At 37.8% G+C, this 24,358-nt stretch overlaps 2 protein-coding genes across 2 annotated transcripts; both read right to left on the bottom strand.

The window, feature by feature from the left end:
• Positions 1–1,256: 1,256 nt before the first annotated feature.
• On the bottom strand, positions 1,257–5,349 carry LOC109810830 (syntaxin-22). Its single transcript, XM_020374402.3, has 7 exons — positions 4,995–5,349; positions 4,161–4,254; positions 3,721–3,860; positions 3,367–3,441; positions 2,502–2,659; positions 2,283–2,383; positions 1,257–1,700 (listed from the first exon to the last, which is right to left on the bottom strand). The coding sequence occupies exons 1-7, from the start codon at positions 5,180–5,182 to the stop codon at positions 1,635–1,637; spliced, it is 822 nt and encodes a 273-aa protein (XP_020229991.1). The 5' UTR covers positions 5,183–5,349; the 3' UTR covers positions 1,257–1,634.
• An 11,820-nt stretch (positions 5,350–17,169) lies between these two features.
• LOC145957874 (uncharacterized) lies at positions 17,170–18,138 on the bottom strand. Its single transcript, XM_083074296.1, has 2 exons — positions 18,013–18,138; positions 17,170–17,502 (listed from the first exon to the last, which is right to left on the bottom strand). The coding sequence occupies exons 1-2, from the start codon at positions 18,136–18,138 to the stop codon at positions 17,170–17,172; spliced, it is 459 nt and encodes a 152-aa protein (XP_082930422.1).
• Between the last annotated feature and the right edge of the window lie 6,220 nt (positions 18,139–24,358).

The raw sequence follows: 24,358 nt of genomic DNA, 5'->3' as shown, positions 1-24,358 counted from the left end.
ATGTCATTGATCCAAATAGAATTCAACTTAAAACTCTTAACTAAGGTCTTGATTTTGAATTTTAGAAATGAAAAAAAATGTGATTAAAAAAAAATCTACTAGAAATGGCTGGCAAAATTGTCCAACAAAAAAATTGGTGCATATTTCATACCATGGTGACTTAAAATAATGATATTGATAAAGTAAAAATTTTAAAAATTTAAAAATTGTACGGAATTCCATAACCCTTGTTCATATTTCAGTTCACATTGAAAATCCATGGTCTAATAAGCTCAAAATTGACTTTTGGTGCAGAAACTTGGTTGAAAAAGAAAAAGAAAACCTTGTGATCGCATCTTGCAAACTCACATTGTGACCCTCATTTTTAATTGCTCGGATTTTTTTTGGTTTTTGATCCATGGTTAGTTGCTCAGATATAAACAAGAGAGTACACAACAAAGACCATATAGCACCAAGAATGTCCGTAAGAAATACTCTAGATACTGTCGGAACATTGCTGCAAGGAAACAAATAATCTAAGATAACTTTGTAACTACGGTTGGATTGGCATTATAATTACAATATAAATACAAACACCGCAGGTGACAAGACTACAACTAAGAACAGATTTACATGATGCCAACTGGTTAAAAAGTTGCTTTCGGAGAGTACCTGGCAGAAATTGCAAGGAAAGTCCCGAATAGAGATTAGCAACAATCATTGAAATTCAACCTAACCTTAAGCAAGATCACTACATAATTTCTTAATCATCTTTTGATTTTATAGGTATTGGCCAATCTTTGAAGAGTGAGTTTCACCTTTGAATAAACAAAAAATGGTAAAAGGACAAAAAGTCTCAATGTCAATAGCAATTTTTTACCGAATGATTAGTCAAACAAATAGTCGTTTTGCTCAGTGAATTTAAAAAATATTATCATATTAGTCTCTAAAGTTAAAAAAATGTCAAATAATTTCTCAAAAGTATAAATAAATAATCATATTACTCCAAACTTAAAAAACAAATGTGAATAAAATAATAACATTAATTATATTTAAATACTAAAATGACAATTAATAATTAAGTTTACAATTGTATGGGACATTATATAAACTTGTTTGTATGACAATGCTAATCACTTTCGGGACCAAAATATCCATGGCCTCATTTTCCACCCATTCCTCGCCTTATCACATTTTCGACTTTAAAATGACACAGACGAACAAGTTCAGTAGGTATGTATACAATTTTTCTCCATAGACAACATTATAACTCCAAGTAAAGGAAACAGATTATGATATTCGAAGGTTTTGCTGAAGACTGAAGAGTCAGCACCGCAAGCCAGTTTTAGTGTTGCATTTACAAGTAAAGGAAAATCAAAGAATTGATACTTTTTAATTAAACAAACTAGGAGAGAACATACACCATAATTCGTGACACATCCTTAAAATCCCAAAGACTAACACAGAGAGAGAACATAACACCCCACAACAAAATTATGTGAATTCCCACATCATGTACTGAAATCAGATGCAACAAACTCCAGTCAACCACCAGACCCGGTAAAACACCAATCAAGTGACATCATCAAGGGAGACGCTATCTGCTGCTCCGTATATATGCATTTGCTCCATAACGGAATTGATACAATCTTTGACTAAGCAGCAAGAACTATGATCACGATGAGAAGCACAATCCCAAATATCACCAAAAGCAAGCATGTCTTTGAGGGGAAAAAAAAAGAAAAAAGAAAGGAACATAAGATTAACAAAGGAAAAAATAAAGATAAAATAAAGGTGACCAAAGATCAAGGTGACAGAAAGTCTAATAATTAATAACTCCTGAGAGAAGGAAACTAAAAAAAAAAAGTAATAGTTATTACATCCACTCCTTCCGTGCCATCTCGTGCTAACAATGCAATAATCCGTCTTTCAAAACAGAAGCAAAATATAATGCAATATGCAAACTGAAAACTAGACAAAACTCTAAGCCACCTACATAGATTCAAGCTTCATGGGTCCTGGTCATTCCTAATACTACAAAGTACAGACCATTTAGTCACTAATAAATATGATTTCATATGTCAAGACGACTTTAATACAGCAAGCCCATGCAAAACTATATTTAAGCCAATCCCCTTTTTTGGCTTGAGTCAGTCCTCTTCTAATTTGGCCCTTACGTCAATCCTAATTAAATGATACCTCCTCAGGACTCAGGAGATTCCACATATATAAATTCATTTCATGGAAAGGGGTTGAGAGATGAAATGAGTTATATAATTTCAATAAGAAGAATTATATATTACCAAAGATGAATTTGATCTTTGGGTTTTTGAAGCTTTTGCAAGTTGAGATTTTGCTTGTGCTGTTGCTGCATGGGAGTTCTCAATGTTGGAGCCAATATCATCTACAAAATGAAATTTAGTGGCATAAGATAACATGTACAAGTACAGAAAATTAAATTCATAAAGCAATATTAGAGATGCATGTAACCAGGAAAAACAAAAGGGAATGCAATAAATTACCAATCATGGTTCCTTGCTCATGGACAAGCACAGCAAGATCTTTGAAGATTTCATTAACTTCACCAATTTGCTGTTGTATTTCTTGAATGCCTTGCTCCCTTTCCTCAATGATAGCCTCATTGAAGGCAATCTCATTATCTAAGAATAAAACCTCCTGCCTGCAGCATGATAGCGCAAGAGCTAAAGTACTAGAAGCATCTAGAATAATGCAATATAGGGAATTTGAAAAGAAGGCTTTTCTGAAAACACAAATGAATTCAGTTGCTCATCTAATTTAGCAACACAACAGAGAATCTGGCCATTGATTATGCCACTAATTCCATTGCACAAAAGAAAATTATAAAATAAAAATAAAAATAAAGGGGGAGGGAGAGGGGAGAGATAAAGATTTTGGTATCAATTTGTTTCATCATAATAGTACTTTGTGGTTAAATATGCTAGGTATGTGTTACTAAATAAAACAGTTAAATAAAAAAAATGGCCTTTTCTAGTAAATCATTGATGTTCCAATCAATTTTATCGAAGGATTAATTCATGTTGCAACTACTTTGAACCAGCAGGGGGCGAGCATCTATTTTTTTAAAATTTGCAAATGATTAATATTGATCATTGACCTATAATTACACTTCAAAGTGTGATGTCACACCATATATCATATTAATTTTATCTATATTTGATATACTGATGAGTTTTACGTTGGCTGAACCTAACACAACCCTTCTCCTTTACTTGGGTTAGAGACAGGCTATAAAACCACAGGAGTAGTTATATCATGTTATTTCTCTTATCGGAACCACTGGAATAATCTTGAGAAAATTAATCTGCAAAATCATTGATTCACTACTATTAATAAATGAGTAATTACCTCCTTGACTCCACAAGTAGGGCACGCTGTTCTGCTGACTTATCAGAACCAACATCTAACTCGCTAGCCGTATAGCTGCAAACCAAAAGAAAATCACATGTCAGAAGTCCTAACCATTGTATGCAAAGGTAATTAGAATTAATACCAACAAAGCACCTACAGAGACTACAGAAGAACAATTGATGACCAAGAAACCAAGTGCATACAAATTAAACCGTGGAATTCTAAAAGTAACCTACTCTTGATTGTTCAGGAACAGTTCACATTCTGCATAAGCCACACACTTAAAAACAAAGGAGGAACATATCCTTGCCCCTAAACTTTTACAGGTTCTAATAATAATTGATAAATCACCTTGAAGGAAGGACTGCTTGTGGAACAAAAGGAGTGTATGCTGTTTCTCTCTCAGCTGCAAGACGTTGTGCCTTCTGAAACTCTTTCAAAACTGCCTGAAAATCTTTTGCAAGTTTAGCATCTGCGATCTTCTTGCTTGCCTGCAAAAATAAGAAATGTTTTTGAGGTAAAAAACATTGAAGCTCATTGCATCCTAAAATGCAATACACAGGAAGACATTGCCAGTAACAAATTTCTGCAGTATTCTTTAAAAAATGATGCATTTTGATTATGAAATTACAATTCCATAAAAGTGCTAGCAAGAATATAAGCAAAAATAGCGTCCAGAGAAGTTCATGCATTTTGGAAGTTGACCAATGATCATAAAGACTGAGACCATACAAACAAACCACTTTGCACATGCAGATGCATTACAACACAAGATAAAGGGTCAAACTTACGTTAACTTCAGCATGGTGATCAATGTCACTTGCTTGCTTAAGTTTAGCTGATGTATCCTTCACCAATTGCCCAATATGAAGCCTCGTCTTGTGGCTGCAAGTTTAAAAAATCCAACACAGCAAGAGACTAAGATGTTTTTGTTCCACTAAATTAAAACATAAATACAAGGGAGGGAGGGGCATTCGAGTTCAGTTTGCAAGCTGAAAAAAGCGTTCAGATTCCAAAAATCCCTCAGCTTAATCTGTTATCTACTTTTGAATCAGAAGTTTCATTCGTAAAAGTATAACTGCTTAAAAATTACAAGAACAGGGCCAAATCATCATATGCTCTATTACACAGCATGTCCTGTTCCCTATATGAAAAATTAACACATCACTACTATAGCTTAATCCCGACTAAAGAAAAAACCAGAAGGTATATTACAGGACCTCAATCAAAGAAAAAATTTCGATTATCCTTCCCATATGCTTTTCAATTGACTCTATCAAAAGTGGAAAAACAGATGCACAAAGAACCAAACATTAAATCACAACAATCCTAACAACTTGAAACAAAGCGGTAGCCCCAAATTCCTAAGGCGATTAACATTATAACAAGCAACTTGGAATTTTCTCTAGTATTATTCTCCGATCACCCTAAAAAAAGCTCCACAGCAATTCAATTGAGAACAAACCCAAACTTAACCAATCCTGTGACACACGATCACCAAAACATAAAGCAACGTCGAATTATCGTAATTCGAGGGGAAAATCAGCTGAATCAACAGTCTCCATCAGAATTCCACAACGGAATAAAAACCAAAAAAGAAAAACGGATGAATTGAATGAACTAACAGCTTCTCGCGGAGTTCAGGGGTGTCTTTGGGGGTTCCGAGGGTGTTGACGAGTCTCTGGAAGGTGGAGACGGCGGTGTTGATCTGGAATATTCCGGCGGCCACCGCTTGCGTAGGGTCTTGCTTCCCATTGGTCAACCCGCGCCTGGAACCGAAGGACCGGCCAGCCTCGATGTCCTGAAAGCTCATAATTCCGTTTCACTTTCTCGAGAAAATCGGAAATTTTCCTGAGAAAGGGAGGGAAAAAGTGGGTTCAACGACGGGATCTGGGAAACAAAAAGGAAAAAACCGGAATTTGGGGAATTAGAGCGATACAAGAAAAAGAGAATTTGGATTCGGTGAGGTAGTTTCTTCGGTGGGTCTCTATGGTTCTATTTCCCTGCCGCTACGTTGACGTGGACCCCTTCTTCGGGACACGTGGCGGCTTTCGATTGGGCGCAGGTCCTGCTTCTATTTTGGTGGCGTCATGGTAAATTAACAAGGGAGTTGCTACGGTACCCTCAAAGATCGAGGGGTTCCAATACATTTTTCTATGTAAACTCATAAAATTTTTTAAAAAAATTAATTTAATTATAAAATGAATAATCTAAATTATATTTATAAAATAAAAAGTAAGATAAAATTATAAAAATTAAAATTATAAGATTTCAATAATATTATAAAATATTAAAAAAAAGAAAAATTAATAAATAGTAAAAATAAAAAATTATTAAAATTACAATATAGAAATTCAAAAATTTATGACAAAAAGACAAAAAAAAAATACTTAAAAAATTATTAAAATTAAAATATAGAAATTCAAAAAATTTAAGTGAAAAAATAAAAATAAACTTAAAAAATTATTAAAATTAAATTATTTAAATATATAATAATATTATTGCAAATAAATTAGAATATATAAAATAAAAAATAAAATAACTAAATAATTTAAAAATTGAAAGAATAAAATATTATAAATATTATTTAAATAAATTATTAAAAATATAAAATATTAAAAACTGTACCGGTACCCTCTCAAATAAGATGGGTACCATAGAATTTCACGATTAACAATTCTTAATTATTGGTGGTGTGGTGTGTTTGTTTAATTTTAAATTGTGGGGAGAGGGAGGACGGTGCGAGAACCAGAAACTAGCAAGGAAAGAATGACTCTCTCAAAAGGAATTCAAAATTTTGGTGGCTTGTTTTTGTGCCTGTTTCGATAATTTTAGGCTTAAATGAATTTTCCTCTTTCATGTATCATTTGTGATGTTGGTCCTTGTGACAATGACCATGATTGATGAGATGGTGTGTATATATACATATATATATCACGAATGAGATGATATTTTTTTTTATCGTAATATTATCTTGAGTGTCAATTTGTTAGAGATTAATCTCTTATCAGATTTTAATTATATCACAACATAATATTCTATCATATTTACACATGAGATGGTAAATGGAAATAATAGATTTTATTTTATAATTAAATATATTTAAGGCCTTAAAAATATATCGTTGTTTAATTTTAATTATTGTATAATAATTTATCAGCTTTAGATTCTTATAATATTTTGTTTTCTCTATTTTAATTTTTATTATTAAGTATAGTTAGTTTATTGCTGATATAATTCAATAAATTAAAAATATAAAGATAATAAAAAAATATTTTAAATTTAGATATTAAATTATTTTTAGGTGGGTTATTTAATTAAATAATATATTTATTATTTTACGGTAAGGTATTTACATAATATATGTTTTTATTGTTAATATAAGATAAACTCTAGTTTTATTGATTTTAATGTTATTTATACTTTTCAATTTAGTAGTTTATTTTTATCTGTGTATGTTTTTGAAATATATAATTTAGTTAAACATTTAAAATTTATATTTAATATATCACCTTTTTTTTTTTTGGAAATTAGACTATCATAGGTTCATGACCGATCTACATTAGGTCGAGCATTTTTTTAATGTATCTATGTTGGGTTGATTCACCTTTTGTAAAACATTTATGAACCGATTAAACCTAGCATTTTTCTACAATTAATGGATCACAAGATGATGGAATTATCATTAAGAGTATCAACTTAAAGTGTACTATGCTAGGCTCAAAGTCAATCTACTTTAGGTCGACCATCTCAATGATCAATGAAACTATCAAATGATATATTTATCATTAAGAGCATCAATCCAAACAGACTAGAAAGGATAATATATGTCATGATAAACAATTTTATGAAGATATAAGATAAATAAGCTAAAAGATAAAATAGATCCAATTTGATAGGATCAAAAGATAACTCTACTATTATATAATATAGAGACTAAGCAAAGGTGGACAAGTTTTTTCATTAGTAATCACTTTTATACTTTGGATAAAACTACCCTAATTTCTATACCAGAACAGAAACAAAATAATGTTTGTGATGCTTTAAAAAATATATTATATTGAAAAAATGAATTCATTGTCTTTAATATATTAATATATTAATATATTACTATTACTATACTATATAAACAAAATTAATGAATTTATTAATATATTCATAAACTAATATATTAAATTTATTAAAAATATATAATAATAAAATGATAATGTGTCATTAATATATCACTTTTAATTAGGGATAACAAAACATGTCAATTTGACCCATTTGGCCTCAACCCAGTATTGGCCCATAAAAATTGGCCAAATTAGACCAACCCACCAAATGAAAATGAACTAGACACATTGTCTTGTCCCACCTAACGACAAGTTGGCAAGCTAACTAAAAAAAGAAGAAAAAATAAGAGGGTAAAAAGAGTTAAGAAATAAAAGAAAAAATGCATATTAAATGCATATTTATTTTAAGTTATTCTTCTAGCATATTTTTATCTTAATATCTAAAGGATTTACATAAATCATTGTACCTAAATAATAATAAAAATATATTAATTTATAATTGATTTAATTTTATTTGTTGGAAAACAAATCTCAATTTTTTTTTAAATGAAGATGGGGAGTGCAAAGCTTCACTATAGAATCAAGGCATCTCAATAATGTTGGCACCCCTAGGCTTACCAATCATTTGCAGCATGCCTCGAATAAAATTAAAATAAAACTTTAAAAAAATTAATAAGTCATGGGGGACTAGGCCAAAATCAATGAAACACCAACAAATTTGACGAAGGCAATCCACAATGATTGGGAAATAAATCCTCCCTAATAAAATTGGGTAATAAATTCCACCAAACAAAATTGAGTTTATGTTGAAGCTCATAAAGCACTAGCTTATCAGCACAAGCATTACCCTCCCAAAAAATATGAGATGAAAAGAACTGCATTCTCAAACAAAGTTGTAGGCAATGTTTCCGTCTATTATGTACTGTCCAAGGAACAATAAAAATATGAGTTAATCACATATACATTGTCAGTGTAAAAAATTTTACAATGGAAACCAGTCAGATCTATTAATAGTGCTTTTTTATTTTAATTTAATTAAATGAGCAAATGACATGACATTATTAATAGATCTGATTGGTTGCCAATGTAAAAAAACTTTACACTAACAGTGTATAGTTGATTAACTCTAAAAATATTATCTGACGTTGTTAGCACCAACTCAGCATGAAGAGCATCCTTTATGCCTAAAAAAAAATAGCAAATCCTCACAAAAACACACCACTATGATCTCTAAAGAGCCCACCATTTGCAACCAGACTAGGAGAGTCCCTAGCCCCCACCATTTGTGTTGCACTTTACAAATCCACAACTAGAGGGATGTCAGTCGACTTGCTTAAACAAATATCAAATTTGTTTTATAACAAAATAGATATGTAACTATAATAATATTTATAACTCTTGTAACAAATTTATTACACAAAAAATCTTAAATTAAATATAATAAAATAAATCAAATACAGAACAAATTTGTTACAAACCAAATCACAAGATTATATATAAAAAATTTGAAATAACTTAATTAAACTTACATTAAAAATAATAAATAAATAAATAATATTTTTAAAAAAATAGGCAGGTTGGTAGGTTGGCCTATCTTGACTCGTCATTTGACTTGTCAGACTACAAGGTTAGGCTAGATGAGTTGACAAGCTAGAATATCTAATCTGACTCATCAATTTTTGATGGGCCAACCTGCAGGTCGTGGTCCATTTTACCACTCATATTTTTAATAATATTTTTACATTTTAATTCATTAGTTTTGATTATTTGTAATATAATTTATAGAATCACAAACAAAGATTTTATCTCAAAAGACAAAAATTATTATTATTATTATTATTATTAATAATAGTAGGGAAAAAAAGTACTTTGTGTGTCTATGAACAAATATAGTTATCTTTAAAAAAGTGGGTACTAAAAAGTAGGCATGGTAATCTAATCCGCCCCCGTGGGTACATGCCCTGATTTGAACGGGAAAAACCTGTGTTTATCGGGTTCGAGTTTTTCCCCGATCGATAAAATCGGGGGCGGGGGCTGGGACGAGGATATTAATATCCGCCCCGCCCCCATCCCCGTACCTGCCCCTGCCCCCGCCCCACTTAATAATATAATTAAAAAATTATTTATATATATATATAAACCAAAATTAAAAATATTTATATGTAAAAATTTGTATTATTTTATTTTTAAATTTTTTTTCATATTTATTTAAAGAAAAAAGAAATAAAAAAGGTAGGAGCGGGGGCGGGGAAACCCGAACCCCGCCGGGAACGGGGATGGGTACTCAAATTTTACCCTCAGCAGGTATCGAGAGCGATTTAAATTTGCGGGGGCGGGGGCGGAGGTGGGAAACGTAAAATCCGCCCCCGCCCTACCCCGTTGCCATGCCTACTAAAAAGGATTCTACTTTATATATTATATTCTTATATATTTGATTATGGTAATCAATAAATGAACATTTTAATTAGTGATAAAATCATATATTTTTGTTCAAATTAATTGATAATAATAACATGCATATTCATTTTAATTTTTTACAATTTTAAATTTAAATTAGAAATCTTATGAGATTTATTTTATACAAATACACCTCCATTTCTTTTATATAAAATATAAATGATTATCATTTTTAATTCATAAAATACTTAATTATATTGGTTAAGGTAATTGTATTCAACATGGTTTTAAGAATTTGAACATTAAAATTAATAATACAAATGTATTATGACTCAAATAAATTAATAATACAAATATAGATTCTTAATCAAATTTATGGCATAATCAAATAAAAAAGTTAATTAAGGGGGGTGTATTGGATTAGGATTTTAAAAGACTTTTTTAGTTGAAAAAAGTCCTGTAGATTTTAAAAGACTTTGCGAGATTTTCATGACTTTTAAGATTTTGTAGGATTCCACAAGACTTTCAATCAAGATTTTAATGGATTATGCAAGACTTTTAAGTTAAGATTTTAATGGATTCTGCGGGACTTTGTGAACTTTGTAGAATTTCATAAATTTTTTAAATAGTATAAGAATTCAAGATTTTTTTCATACATTCAAATTTAAAAAAGTCAAATATAAAAATAAAATAAAAAACAATAATGTCTGGATAAATAAAAATAATATTTTTTCGTATATCATGTCGTTCTAAATAGAAATCACCCACATATTCATAGTTATACTAGTTCTCCAAACATTAGTATCTTTTCGCTCTTGCTCCTGTGATTTAATAATAGACTCAAAATTATGATTTTCATTAACTAGTAATGTTGAAGATGAAGGTTCGACCATCACTTCAATTGGAAATTCATCATAATGACATTCTTTACGAAGAAAGTTATGTAGTCCCACATATGCTAAAAAATATTCTAAAAAACATTTCAAATTTTTTATAATTTGTGATTTAAAAAAAATTATTTATAATTTTATAAATGATTAAAAAAATAGTGAGACAAAATAATTTTTATGAAATTTGTTACAGGTACAGAATAATTTTTTAATTTTTAATTATTTTTAATTATTCACTCGTGTCTTATGTTAATTTTCTTTTTTAAAATATAAAAAATCCTAATTTCATAATATAAAAATTAAAAAAATAAAATTCATAGTAAAAAAAATAATAATAATTGTTGAGTCATAAAAGAGGAAGGATAACAATAATAAATTCAAGAGAGGGAGAGAGATCACAGTTTGTGCTGAGAGGGTTCTTCCCCTGACTAAGATCCATTCTTATCTCATTCTACTTACAAAAATCCTAACTCAAATTCATCTTTTATATATATATATATATATATATATATATTAATTTTAGCTTTAACCTTTCTCTTTTCTTGACGCGTGTTATAAAAAAAGTTAAAATTTCAAGTGTTTTCTGTGTTATATAATTGTGTAACAATCTCAATTAAATAAAACAAAATAGAGCAAGTCAATTAAAGAGAACAGAGAGAAAAATAGAGCAAGTTAATGACACTATCATTTACGTATAGAAGTTTCACCAAATAGGGGAATGGAATGGGAACAGTAATACAATATTATATATAAGTAGTAATGTAGTACTATTAACAAGAGAGAAAAAATAGAGAAGACATGAGCATAGAAAAAAAAAAGATGAAAAGCTCACTTGAAAATTCTTGAAGTACTTGAAAAGTCACTTCAAACAATCCTCCAAAATCTTATGGGTTTGGATGAAATTGTTTTATGAATTTGGTATTTGTAGATACCACTAAAAAGTCCATCAAAACCTCTCTAATACAACAATCCTTTAAAATTCCTATATTTTTGAATACCAATAGATTGTTTTTAAGTTGTAAAAAGTCTCAAATGAATACCAATGGATTTTAATGGACTCTTTAAAAAATCTTGAAAATCCTGATTGAATACCACTGAATTGTTTTTAAGTGACATAAAATCTTGATTGAATACCAATAGACTTTTTTACTCAAAAAAAGTCTTTTAAAATCCTATGAAATCCTAAACCAATACACCCCCTAAGTGATTATATTTTTATGTAATATTTATGTATAATAATCAATCATGATTTAAAAATTTTAATTAGCAATACAAATCATGTTAGTATTTTAATATGTGCAATACACAGGTTAAATACTTATTATATTTAACTAAAATTTAAATATATTTTATAAATAAATTATATTTTAGATTTATGATAAATAATTTATATTGTAGTATAAAATTATTTATTTATTGATAATTTATTTTAAAATATATTAAAATTTAATTCATAATTAGTTATAATAAGCAAAAGCTAAATTAAATATGAAGTTAAAAGAATCTCTAAGAAAATCCTTAGGATAACAAAAATTATTGTGCAAAATAATCGTTTGTGTTTTATATAAAAGAATTGATATGTGATACCTTGAAAATTGCTACTCAATAAGTTTGTATGTGTCATTTATGATTTGATTAAAATTTAGTTGTTGTAAATAAGAATAATATGTGTCTTAAACAATTAAATATAATTTGTGATTTATAGTCATTATTTAATAATATTTATGATATAATTAATTTAGTTAACATTTTAAATTTTTAATGTTGGTATTTTATTCTCTTTTTATAATTAAGAAAATAATATAAATAATTGTAATTACTTATTGTTCTTACTGGAGATCGGTCGTTGGGACGATCTACTGAGTAAGATCGGTGAGCCTCCTTCGCTGGGTACGATTGTTGTTCCAAGGCGGGGGTGATACTTGCAAAAGAGACTCCGATGCTAAAGTTAGTGTTTGTGGGTGTATGAGTCTCGTATAAGTAATGCACGTACTTTGTGTGAATTAGGGTTTCATTGGGCCTTGGCCTCGAGATCAGTTATGACCTATTTGGATGTCAGGCTGACGTCGCCTAGCGCGTGTTCGAGGCCACTCCGCGCTGAGATGCCGAGCTAGAGCTCGGTATCGCGGTACGGATAGTACACTAGCCCCCCGAGCTCCAAAGACCATGGGTCGAGGAGTTAATGCCGAGCTCGGTAGGAGGTCGTGACCCTTCGTGTATGCTTCTCTACTGTACTACCATGTGTCATAACTGTCACTTCGTGTTTCGAAACGCGTGGGTGGCGCATTAATGGGAATGGCAGTTACGTAATGATGGTAGTGCTCTATCATGATAGGGCCTCATTAATGTGTTGTCAGTCTTGTCTCCCTTCTGACACGTGTTATTGCCGTTTTGAATTTTGGAGGTCCCTTTTCTCTCTCTTGCGCCCTTTCCCCTTTCACTTTACTTTTTTCCCTTGTCTTGCTTCCAACGCCTCTTCGTTTCTCTGCTCACTCTTCATCTTCCACCTTCCTCATCTCTGTTCTCCTCCTTCGCCATTTCCGGCAACCGAGTCTCCATCTCTCGTTAGTGTTATTTCGTTTGTCAAAGGAGTACCAGGTACTTTGATTTCCCTATCTTCTCCTTCTTTTCAAATCTTTTCATCTTCTTGATGGCTAGTAACAGTGATGTCGCTCCTTTTGCGCCGGCCAAGGGTAAAGGCAAGACGCGCAACAAGGTGGTGGTCGCCGAGACGGTCGCCGCCGAAAAGAAAAAGGGGGGAACCAGCCTAAGGAACCCCTCCCTGTCATTCCTGGCTACGACTGGGTCAGGGGTGACGTAGGGGAATTCTAGAGCGTCTTCAAACCGTTCATGGAGATTAATGCGATGTTAAAGTCGCATAGGATCTGTGAACCCTCCATTTCTAAGCTTATCCAGCTTGAACCCTGTCAGCCCGGTGAGCGTGTTTATATGGGGGGTACTTTTGACCCTCCCTTCTTTTACATGTATCAGTGTTTCTTCAGGATTTAGGCGTGTGCCTTCCCTTTACCCTGTTTTCCTTCATTTTTATCAATTGAAACTAGGTGTCCCTCCCTATGGTTGGGTGTCGTTGAACGGTAGCAAGGTTGGGGGACTATTTTCTCTTTACTCCCAGTCTTATAAAAATTTCAAACAAGAGTTTTTTTGAGTTCTGCTCGTGGAGGTCGACCCGCTGAAAGATGAGGTATTCCACTTCGGCGGGTTACCGAAGTTCCCTCTTTACTGGCGGCAGGCTCCGGCCAGGTTTAATGGGTCAGCCAATCTGCAATTGACGGCCTCGAACGTTGCTGCCATTAAAGACCTAGAAGCACTTCCTCGTCCCTTGGATTGCAAGCTCATTTTGTCGCTTGCTAACTCGGCGTACAAGGAAAGGGGTCTAGAGAGTGAGTACCTTATCTTCGTTAGCTGTCAGTGTTTGTAAAATTTTCTTTTACTGATGTTGCCGAGATCGAGGTGCCCGAGCCCTAAAAGGAGGAGATCGCCCCCTGGAGACCCGTAGGAAAAGAAAGAGGGGAGAGAAAGAGGTCGGGGGGACCTCTGCCCCTCAAGGTACTGAGGAGGTGACCTCAAAGGCTACCAACGTCGGTGCGGTCGACCTCACTGGGAGTCCTTAACCTGAGGGGGTTTCCCAAGTGGCTGCTGAGGAGGTTGCTTAGGTCGCCGAGGTTTATGCCTTTTCCTATGTTTTTATTTTTATATTGCTTGTCTTCATGTTTTGTGACTTAGGAAAATTTTTTTGTCTTTTGTAAGTGGGGAATGCTGTCGAGGTCCAGGTGGCGTCGAGCTCGGAGGTGCCAGGGGTAAATGCCCCCGTTGCTGAGTAGGCTACACCTGCTTCTGCTTCCGCTGAGGTTTGCGAAAAATGACCGAGCTCCGAGGTCTCAACACCTACTCCTGCAGCCTCGGCGCCGCCGTCTGGTCTGTCGAAGGGGCCCCCCAGGAGCAAATACCTAGCTCAAAGCTTTGAGAAGGATCGCCCTCTGTCGCGGTTGGACCACGTGAGTGCCTCGTCGGATATAGACTCCTTGTGGAGTGCGGGGGTGACCGCGGAGACCTTCTTCCCAAGGGTTCGCTGAGCTCGGTTGATTAGGTTATGATCGAGAAGGTCGGGCCAGTGGAAGGCCTTGATTTTGCTGAGGTCTTCCTACAGAGGACAATGGCTATTGTGGATTATTGGAAGCATAGGTGGTCCAAGCAGCATGGAGACCTTGAGAAAATAAAGCGCCGAGTCCGGCCTCTGGAGGAGGAGAACAAGGCCTTAGCGGCTGCTCTCGGGGAGGCCAAGCTGCAGAATGAGGCCGAGCTTCAGGCCACCAAGAGGGAGGTGGCGAGAGTTCAGAAGTCTTTGGAGGTCGCTCTAAGGGCCAATGAGACTTACCCTGCCCAAGTGAGTGAGTTGCAGGAACTCGCCACTTCTTCCCGGGGTCGGGTGCGCTCGTTGGAAGATGAGGTGACTTTGCTGAAGGCTGATCTGTCTGAGACGGGCGAGAAGCATCTTTGTGATGAAGTGCTTCTTGGTGGAAAAGAAGATGAGGTCGCCGCTCTGAGGGCGGACCTTGACAAGATGGCTGCGGTGAAAGCGGAGCTGGAGAGGCGCCTTGTCGAGACGGAGCGACATATCTTGGTGGAGCACAAGAAAGGCTTCATCAAGGCAGCTTGTCAGGCGAGGCTGCTTGCGCCTAGAGTCGACCTCTCCGCTATGCATGTGGAGAAAGAGGTGCGCTTTGGGCGGCTGGTAAAGGAAGAAGACCTTCAGGATAGCTCAAGTGAGAATGCCTCCGCCTAGGCTGGCTTTGTAATAACTTAGTTTGTTTTGTTCTTTTTTTCTTTTGGATTCATGCTTTGAACTTATAAACATTGTTGTGTACATATTATTTTTCTGAGATTTCACCTTTGCGCTTTTGATGATTCTATTTTGACCTTTCCCATTTTTGAGGCTTGAGAACACGTTTGAAACTTGCTCTTTGTTTCTTTTTGCTTTGGTGCTCAAACTTGGCCTAGCGTAGAGTGATTTGTACTGGGCAGGGTTCGAACTCGACCTAAGGTGAAATTTAAACCTCGAGGTTCGAACTCGACCTCGGCATAATGTAAGATAAATCGTACCAAGGTTCGTACTCGGCCTTGGCTTAATGTAAGATAAATCGTACCAAGGTTCGAACTCGACCTTGGCTTAATGTTAGATAAGTCGTACCAAGGTTCGAACTGGATCTCAGGTTAATATAAGGTAAATCGTACTGAGGTTTGAACTCGACCTTGGCTTAATGTTAGATAAGTCGTACCAAGGTTCGAACTCGACCTCGGGTTAATATAAGGTAAATCGTACCAAGGTTCGAACTCGACCTTGGCATAATGTTAGATAAGTCGTGGCAAGGTTCAAACTCGACCTCGGGTTGTGATAAGATAAATCGTACCAAGGTTCAAGCTCGACCTCGGCTTAAGGTAAAATAAATTGTATCAAGGTTCGAACTCGACCATGGCGTAATATAAAGCATTGTATGGTAAAATGAGGTAGAGTGAAGAGAGTATGAATAGGAAAAGAATGAGTCATTTTATTAATGTTGTGGGTGTGCCTCGTTAAAAACCCTCTCAGCCAAAACCCATTTTTCTATTTTTTTGGGAAAAAAGACTGAGGCGGGAAAAGAGTGCACAACTCATTCTTACAATTTCAACTGAAGTAGAACTTGAGATGCGTGGCATTCCAAGTTCTGGTTATGGCTTTTCCGCTAAGCTTTTCTAGATGATATACCCCATTTTCTAGGTTTTCTGTGATCCGGAATGGACCGTCCCAGTTCGATGCAAGTTTTCCTTCTGACGAATCTCTGCGGGCATCTCCTAGTAGTCGCCAGACCAAGTTGCCAGGCCTGAAGGAGCGAGGTCAGACTCGCGTGTTGTACCTCCTGGAGGCTCGAAGCTTGCAGGCCTCTTCATGAATCCGAGCTTCGTCTCTGAGTTCGTCAATCAGGTCAAGGTCGACTGCCGTCTCTTGGGCGTTTTGCTCACTGTTGAAAACAGCATCGGTGAGACATCTCACCAACCTCCACTAGGATCATAGCATCGGCTCCATAGGTTAGCCTGTAAAGTGTTTCCTACGTTGTTGATTGGGGGGTACAGTGGTACGCCCAGAGTATGCTGGGGAGTTCGTCGACCCACTGGCCTTTGGCGCTCCCTAGTCGCTTCTTAAGCTCTCGGAGTATCACTCTGCACAATGAAATGTCTACCATTGTCAGTGACCAAGGAATGTGGAATACCAAACCTGCATATAATGCTCTTCCAGGTGAACTTCTGTACATTCTCGGTGGTGATCTTGGCAAGTGGGCATGCCTCGATCCACTTGGTGAAGTAGTCGATTGCCACTATGAGGAATTTGAGTTGACTCTTTGCAGGGGGAATGGTCCGAGGATGTCCATTCCCCACTAGGCAAAAGGCCACGACGACATCATCTAGTGGAGAGCTTCTGGTGGTTGCCGATATGTGTTGCCGAACTGCTGGCACTCCTTGCACTTTTGTACGTAGGCTTGGCAGTCCGACTTCAATATGGGCCAGTAATACCCAGCTCGGAGTACTCTGGTCGCCATTAAGCGTGCTCCGGAGTGCATGCCACATATCCCTCGATGTATCTCCTCAATGATGCATGTAGCTTGAGGTTCGGCTAGGCATTTGAGCAACAGGGCGGAGATGCCGCGTTTGAACAGTTCATCTCCGACAATGACGAACTTAGCTGACCGTATCCTCATCTTCCGAGCTTCATCTTTATCCTCGGGCAAAGTTCCCTCCTTTAAGTAATTTCAAATACCTGTCATCCATCCGAGGTCTCTGCTATCGCTGGTGTTGACGACCTTGTCGTCTAAGCTGGGTGAATGTAGGGTCTTCTGAATGATAGTTCGATGTTGCCCAGGGCGTTTGGTACTGGCAAGCTTCGATAGGAGGTCGGCTCTGGCATTTTGTTCTCGTGGTACATGATGTATGGTGAACTCGTCGAAGGACGAGATCTTCTGTGATGCCATATGGAAGTACCTCTATAGAAGGGTGTCCTTGGTCTGGTATGCCCTGCTGAGCTGTTCTACCATGAGCTTTGAGTCACTGTTGCAACTCACTCTCCGTGCTCCGAGGTCGTGAGCCAATCTTAGCCTTGCGAGAAGCGCTTCGTATTCTGCTTGGTTGTTTGTCACTTTGAAGCTAAACTTGAGAGATTGCTCCAAGGTGACGTGATTTGGCCCTTCCAGAATAATACCTGCACCACCACCTTTAGAATTGGAGGACCCATCAACATGTAAAGTCCATACCTGTTGTTCATCGGCCGATGTTGGAGTCAGTTCAGCCACAAAATCTACCAGGCATTGGGCTTTGAGGGGGCCGCGACTTTCATACTTGATACCGAACTCGGACAGTTCTACTGACCAAGCTATCATCCGTCCAGCGAGCTCCGGCTTCCTTAGGATTTTCTTGATCGGGTAGTCGGTTTTGACGACCACCTGGTGACTCTAAAAGTATGGTCGGAGACGTCAAGCTGCGGTGACAAGCGCCAGTGCGAGCTTCTCAATCATCTGATACCGTCTTTCCGTGTCTTGAAGGACTCGACTGATGAAGTAGATCAGCATTTGCACCTTCTGGTTTTCTTGGACTATGACTGCGCTGATTGCACTTTCTACCACGACCAGGTAGAGGAGGAGTTCGGCGTGGTGATCCGGTCTCTAGAGGACCGGTGGAGTTGTGAGGAAGACTTTGAAGCTCCTAAAAGCTTCTTCACATTGGTTCGTCCACTCGAAGTTCTTTGGCTTTCGCAGCAAGGTGAAGATGGGCTCTACTTTCTCCGCCAAGCTGGGGATAAAACGGGAGAGGGAAACCAACCTTCCTGCTAGGCGTTGGACTTCTTTCACAGTTTGAGGGCTTTGCATCTTGATTATGGCTTTGCACTTTTCTGGGTTGGCCTCAATCCCCCTACTAGTGATCGTGAAACCAAGGAATTTACCTCCCTGGATGCTGAAGACGCACTTCTCTGGGTTGAGGCGCATGTTGTGTTTTCTAATCTGGCTAAACACCTCGGCCAGGTCGGCAGCATGACCTTTGGTTGAAGTGGTTTTGACCACCATGTCGTCAACGTAAACCTCCATGTTCCGCCCAATTTGTTGGTGGAAAACTTTGTCCATCAGCCGCTAGTAAGTGGCTCCTGCGTTTTTGAGACTGAATGTCATCACTCAGTAGAAAAAAGTTGGCATAGTCGGTGATGAACGACGTGTGCACCTCGTCCGGGGGGTACATCATGATTTGGTTGTACCTAGAGTAAGCATCCAGAAAGCTGAGGAGGGCGTGCCTGGATGCTCCATCGACCAGTCTGTCGATGCTCGGTAAGGGATACGAGTCCTTGGGGTATGCTTTGTTCAAGTCGGTGTAGTCGACACACATGCGCCACTTCCCCGAGCTCTTCTTCACCAGTACCACGTTTGCCAGCCACGTGATGTATCTGACCTCGCGGATGAAGCCCGCATTCAGTAGTTTTTATGTCTCGGTGATGATAGCTTCTCGTCTTTCGCCACCGACCTTCCTCTTTCTCTAGGCCATTGGTTTTGCCTCCTTGTGGATTGCCAGCCTGTGATAGATAAAGTTAGCATCGATACCTAGCATATCGGCGCTGGACCAAGCAAAGAGGTCGGTGTTCTTGGAAATTTTGGCCTCGATTTTCTGCCGCAACTCCGGGTTTAGTTGCCTGCTTATTTTGGTGCATTGCCCAGGAATCTTTCCGATCTGGAAGTCATCGAGCTCGTGATAGACTATGGCCAAGGCCAAGGAATCCAAGAGGTGATACATTGAAGGAACCAAGAGGAATGGGATGACGGACCATGGGCCAAGGGCCCAATCTCTAGAGCTATAGCCACCTTGAAGACCAGTGGACACCTTGAAGACCAGTGGGCTTTCCAAGCCCAAGGTACTCTTCAATTTGGACCACTCTATCATGAAGAGAAGGCATAGTTCTAGTTGTAAATATCTTGTATATAGTTCTCTTGTATAGGCTTATTTTTGCCTTTGTATTTGTGAGGCACTTTAGTTTCTTTTTAGTCATTGTATATTGATTCTAGGGTGGGTTACTTGGAGAGTTTGACTCCATTTAACCTCCTTTGTTGAAACACTCATTTTCTATTTTTTCAGTAGGAAAAGAAGGGTGGTATTTAGCAATGCTTGAGGGTGTGGCTAGTAATTGGGCCAGAATTGGGCTTAGGCAAAATTTTACATATTGGACTCATTTTGCTCCTAATTTTTCATAGATTTGATTTATCTAGGTTTCATCATCATTGGATGAACCTAACTAAACCAAATCAAACATTTTTGAAATTAATTCAAGGAGCCAAAAGAGACCAAATCCGCCCACCTTGCCTAGTCTCCTTTCTTTGACCGAATTGCTTATCTAACCTTCAAGGAGATGAGAAGCTTGTGCTACAAGCTTCTACTTAGCTTGCTTCCCAAGAAAGCTAAGTGAGAAGCTTGCTCCACAAGTTTCTAAACTCACCTAGAAGGTCAAATAACCTTAGCATGGTTCCTAGTGAACCATGGTTAAGGTTAGCTTGCTCCTTAAGCTACCTACCTCTATATATTTGTAATTTCTACTCTTGTAATCACTTTTGACATTTATAAGACAGAATTCAGAAATTCTCTCTCATTTCAAGAGTCCAATTTCATGGAGAATCCCCTTCTCCTAGAAGCTTCACAAAGGAACTTCTCCTTTGTGCTTGGTTCCTCAAGTTTCTCTCCTTCAAGAGAAACTGAACCACCTTGGGAAGCATCTTCAAGCTTTTGAAGCTTGAACTCATCCAAATCTTCCATTGACGTGAAGAACCTCAAGAGAAGAAGGGACTTAGCATGGTTCTACTTGAAGAAACATCAACCATCTCCAAGTAGTTCCATCAGCTCGTCGATGGGACTCGACCGTTCATCATGGGAGTTCGACCTTGGATCTAAGTCAGTGATGTCCACGTGGGTGATATGAGCTACTGTAGGAGGGTCACTTTTGCGATGCTCTTCGGATGGCGAGACTTTCAGACTTTCGGCGTAGCACTACCGAACTGTCTTCTGGTTTGCGCGGACGGAGATAATCTTGCCACCACTCATTGGGAATTTCATGGTGAGGTGCGGATTAGACACCACTGCTCCTAGCTGGTTAAGGGTAGGCCTATCGATGATGATGTTATACGACGTATTGGCCTCGACGAGGAGGTAGCATACCATGATCCTCCTTGAATCGGGAGAAGTTCCGAAGGTTGTCAAAAGATCCACGTACCCTCGGGTGTGAACCCGTTCTCCTGCAAAACCAACTAGCGGTTTTGTGTGAGGTTGGATAAGGGAGTGAGGGATGTCTAACCTGAGGAACGTCGGCCAGTATAGGACGTCAACCGAGCTCTCTTGATCGATCAGCGTCTTGTGGACCTCCCAATTGGTGACCTCCACAGCGATGACCATTAGGTCATCTTGATTTGGACAGACGCCAGTGTAGTCGTCGTTAGTGAAGGTGATCAGTGGTGAGCTCTGGTGCGAGGCCGAGGTAGCGGAGTGTACATTGTTGATGCTGCGCAGGTGTCTTTTTCGCGTCGAGCTGCTAGATCCTCCCCCTGCGAAATCACTTGCAATTGTGTTGATGACTCCTCGTAAGGGAGCTGACCCTGTTTCTTGGCTTACCTCGGCCTGCACTGCGCCACCAGCATTTTGTTGAGATCTAGAGGATTGGTCTGAGCGGGTGGCCGAACCGCAACCTCGCCCTCGTCCTCGTCTGTTGTAGCCTCCTTGTTGACCCTACTGTCGTTGGACGTATTGCCCGAGGTGGCCCGCCTAGACGAGTTCCTCTATACGATCTCTGAGTGTTCGACATTCCTCGGTGGTGTGACCGTGGTTTCTGTTGTAACTGCAATGTTTTGACCTATCCGCGTTATTGGGATTGTGCCCAGGTGGTGGCAGAGTGAGCAAGTTGTTGTTGTTGGCTTCCTCCAAGATGTGTACTTGGGGCGCACTTAAGGGAGTGTAAAAGTCGTACCTCCATCCTTTGCTTGCCTTAGCAGCCTTCTTGAACTGACTGTCGTTGGTAACCTTCATTTTATCCTTGTGACCTTGGTCTGACTTCGCCTGCGACTTTCCGTGAACCTGATCACGAAAAGTAGAGTGCTCTTCCATCTGGATGTAGGCTGCAGCTTGGGCACGAAGTTCGTCCATGTCAACGGGGGTCACCGACACAAGCTGTTGACAAATGGTCCTGGCTTGAGTTCCATGAGCATGGCGTGTAGGGCGACCTCGGGATTCAAATTTTGAATCTTGACTGAGATGCTAGCAAAGTGCTCCATGAACATCCTCAGGGGTTCATCATCGCTCTGTCTGAGACTGGCCAGAGCGGCTGATGTAATGTGATGAGGCCGACTCGTTGCATATTATGCCGCAAACTGTTTGACCAGGGTGTCAAAGCTGTCAATTGATCTTGCTGGCAGTTGGGTATACCAGGCGACCGCTGCACCCTTGAGCGAGGTTGGAAAAACCCTACACAGAATAACATCGTCATTAATGTATATGTTTACATGCGTGAAGTATAGGTCGATGTCCTCGTCTGGATCCGTCATGCCGTCGTAGAGGTCGAGGTGGAGGGACTTCTAGCCAAAAGGTAGAGGCATCTCCATGATGTCGTCCACAAAGGGATGGCGACAAATGCTCGCCCGATTTCTAGGGGCCTAGGCGGGAGCATTACTGACTTCATGGGCCGACCTATTCATTGGTGCGTGCGACCGATGTGTGGCAGGTCGGGGAGTCCGTGCCCTGGGTGTAGTTGGGGGTTGAGAGACCGAGTGCCCCTCCTCTTCATGTTGACTACTCGGTGGAGGGGGCTGATCAGAGGGGCGCCGAGGAAGCCGGGCGCGAATACGCTTATTCTCGGTGCGCAGCACCGCTAGGTTAGCCTCGTTCGCGGTACGCAGCACCGCTAGGTCAGTTTCGTGCTTGGCATGAATGTTTTGCATATCAGCGGTGTGTTGCTGCCGCATTTGTTCGACCTGCTCGATCAGCCTTCTCAATGCTGCTTTGTTGTCCATGCTTGTCGTGCGATCTACGTCGTCTTTTGCTCGTCTACTATGGCTTCGGGTGAAAACCATAAGCGTGGCCGATAAGAGCTGTCTTGATCAGCCCCACGGTGGGCGCCAAATGTTCTTACCGGAGATCGATCGTTGGGACGATCTGCTGAGTAAGATCGGTGAGCCTCCTTCGCTGGGTACGATTGTTGTTCCAAGGTGGAGGTGGTACCTGCAAAAGAGACTCCGATGCTAAAGTTAGTGTTTATGGGTGTATGAGTCTCGTATAAGTAATGCACGTACCTTTATGTAAATTAGGGTTTCATTGGGCCTTGGGCCCGAGATCAGTTATGACCTATTTGGATGTCGGGATGATGTCGCCTAGCGCGTGTCCAAGGTCACTCCGCACTGAGATGCCAAGCTAGAGATTGGCATCGCGGTACAGATAGTACACTTATTTTCTCATATTAGTTATAATATATTTAATCAGAAGCTAAATCAAACTAATTAATATTAGTTTCAGTATTTTATTGAAATAAAAATAATTTGTTCAAAGTTATTGATTTTTATAAGTTTTAAATGTGTTTTTATTCCCTGAAGAATATGGATTGTGTGATTTCCCTCAAATTTTAATTGAGTAATTTTTGTCCATTACAATTGTACAATTTTAGTTTCTTAATTTTTAATTGAACTATTTTAATTTTTTAAATATTATAATTATGTGATTTTAGACTCTCAAATATCGTAATTATGCAACAATACAATTAGGCTTTGTTATAATTAATTACTTTAAATAACTAATTATTAGTGCTCTTTATTAGGAGTTTTATAGATAAAAAAATTAATTAAAATAAAGTTTAACTAAAAAGGAATGTTTTATTTTAGTTTATTAAATATTTTTAAATTAAGTTGTTAATTTAAGTTATTATATTATGCAAAATTGATTAAAAAAATATTATGCAAAATTCTAATCTTTGGAAAACCGCGTATAACAACCTCAAATTCCTGAATTTGGATCCTTTCCTACATATCTTCTCTTCCGCTTTGGATCATTAGATTTATCTAATGAATGATATTAAAATATCATAAAGTTATGGACTTGAGATTAAACTTGTCTACTCAAGTGATTTTAGTGGTTCTTTATGTCACATACTACAAAAGGAATGGGCTTGTAGCAAGAACGAAAATACCCTCTTTGGCTGCTATTGAATCCCCTCTTCGAGAATGACACTTTTTCTAACTAGATGTTACATAGTTGATAGACTATGGCCAAGGCCAAGGAATCTAAGAGGTGATATCTTAAAAGAACCAAGAGGAATATGATGATATTAAAGACCTTTCATATGTTTGTACATATAGTAGTTTCTTTGTATAGGCTTATTTTTGCCTTTGTATTTGTGAGGCACTTTACTTGCTTTTAACTAGTGATTGTATATTGATTTTAGGGTGGGTTACTTGGAGAGTTTAACTCCATTTAACCTCCTTTGTTAATACATTCATTTTATATTTTTTCAGTAGGAAAAAAGGGGTGGCATTTAGCAATGCTTGAGGGTGTGACTAGTAATTGGGTCAGAACTGGGCCTAGGCAAAATTTTGT

The sequence above is a fragment of the Cajanus cajan genome, chromosome 5 (assembly GCF_000230855.2).
Source record: "Cajanus cajan strain Asha chromosome 5, NIPB_CcT2T_4, whole genome shotgun sequence".
NCBI lineage: Eukaryota > Viridiplantae > Streptophyta > Magnoliopsida > Fabales > Fabaceae > Cajanus > Cajanus cajan.
Note: the sequence above shows the minus strand (reverse complement) of the source record. Positions and strands in the feature narration are given on the sequence as shown.

Bases quoted from the DNA above. Each gene is read 5' to 3' on its own strand.
- LOC109810830 (XM_020374402.3), bottom strand. From the start codon at position 5,182: ATGAGCTTTCAGGACATCGAGGCTGGCCGGTCCTTCGGTTCCAGGCGC. The intron at 3,442-3,720 runs GTGATTTATCAA...TTTGGTTTGCAG, and splicing joins CAAGCAGTCCTTCCTTCAAG to CTATACGGCTAGCGAGTTAG. The intron at 1,701-2,282 runs GTAATATATAAT...TTCCCCTCAAAG, and splicing joins AAAGATCAAATTCATCTTTG to ACATGCTTGCTTTTGGTGAT.
- LOC145957874 (XM_083074296.1), bottom strand. From the start codon at position 18,138: ATGATAGCTTGGTCAGTAGAACTGTCCGAGTTCGGTATCAAGTATGAA. The intron at 17,503-18,012 runs GTATGGACTTTA...AATTACTTAAAG, and splicing joins CATCGGCCGATGAACAACAG to GAGGGAACTTTGCCCGAGGA.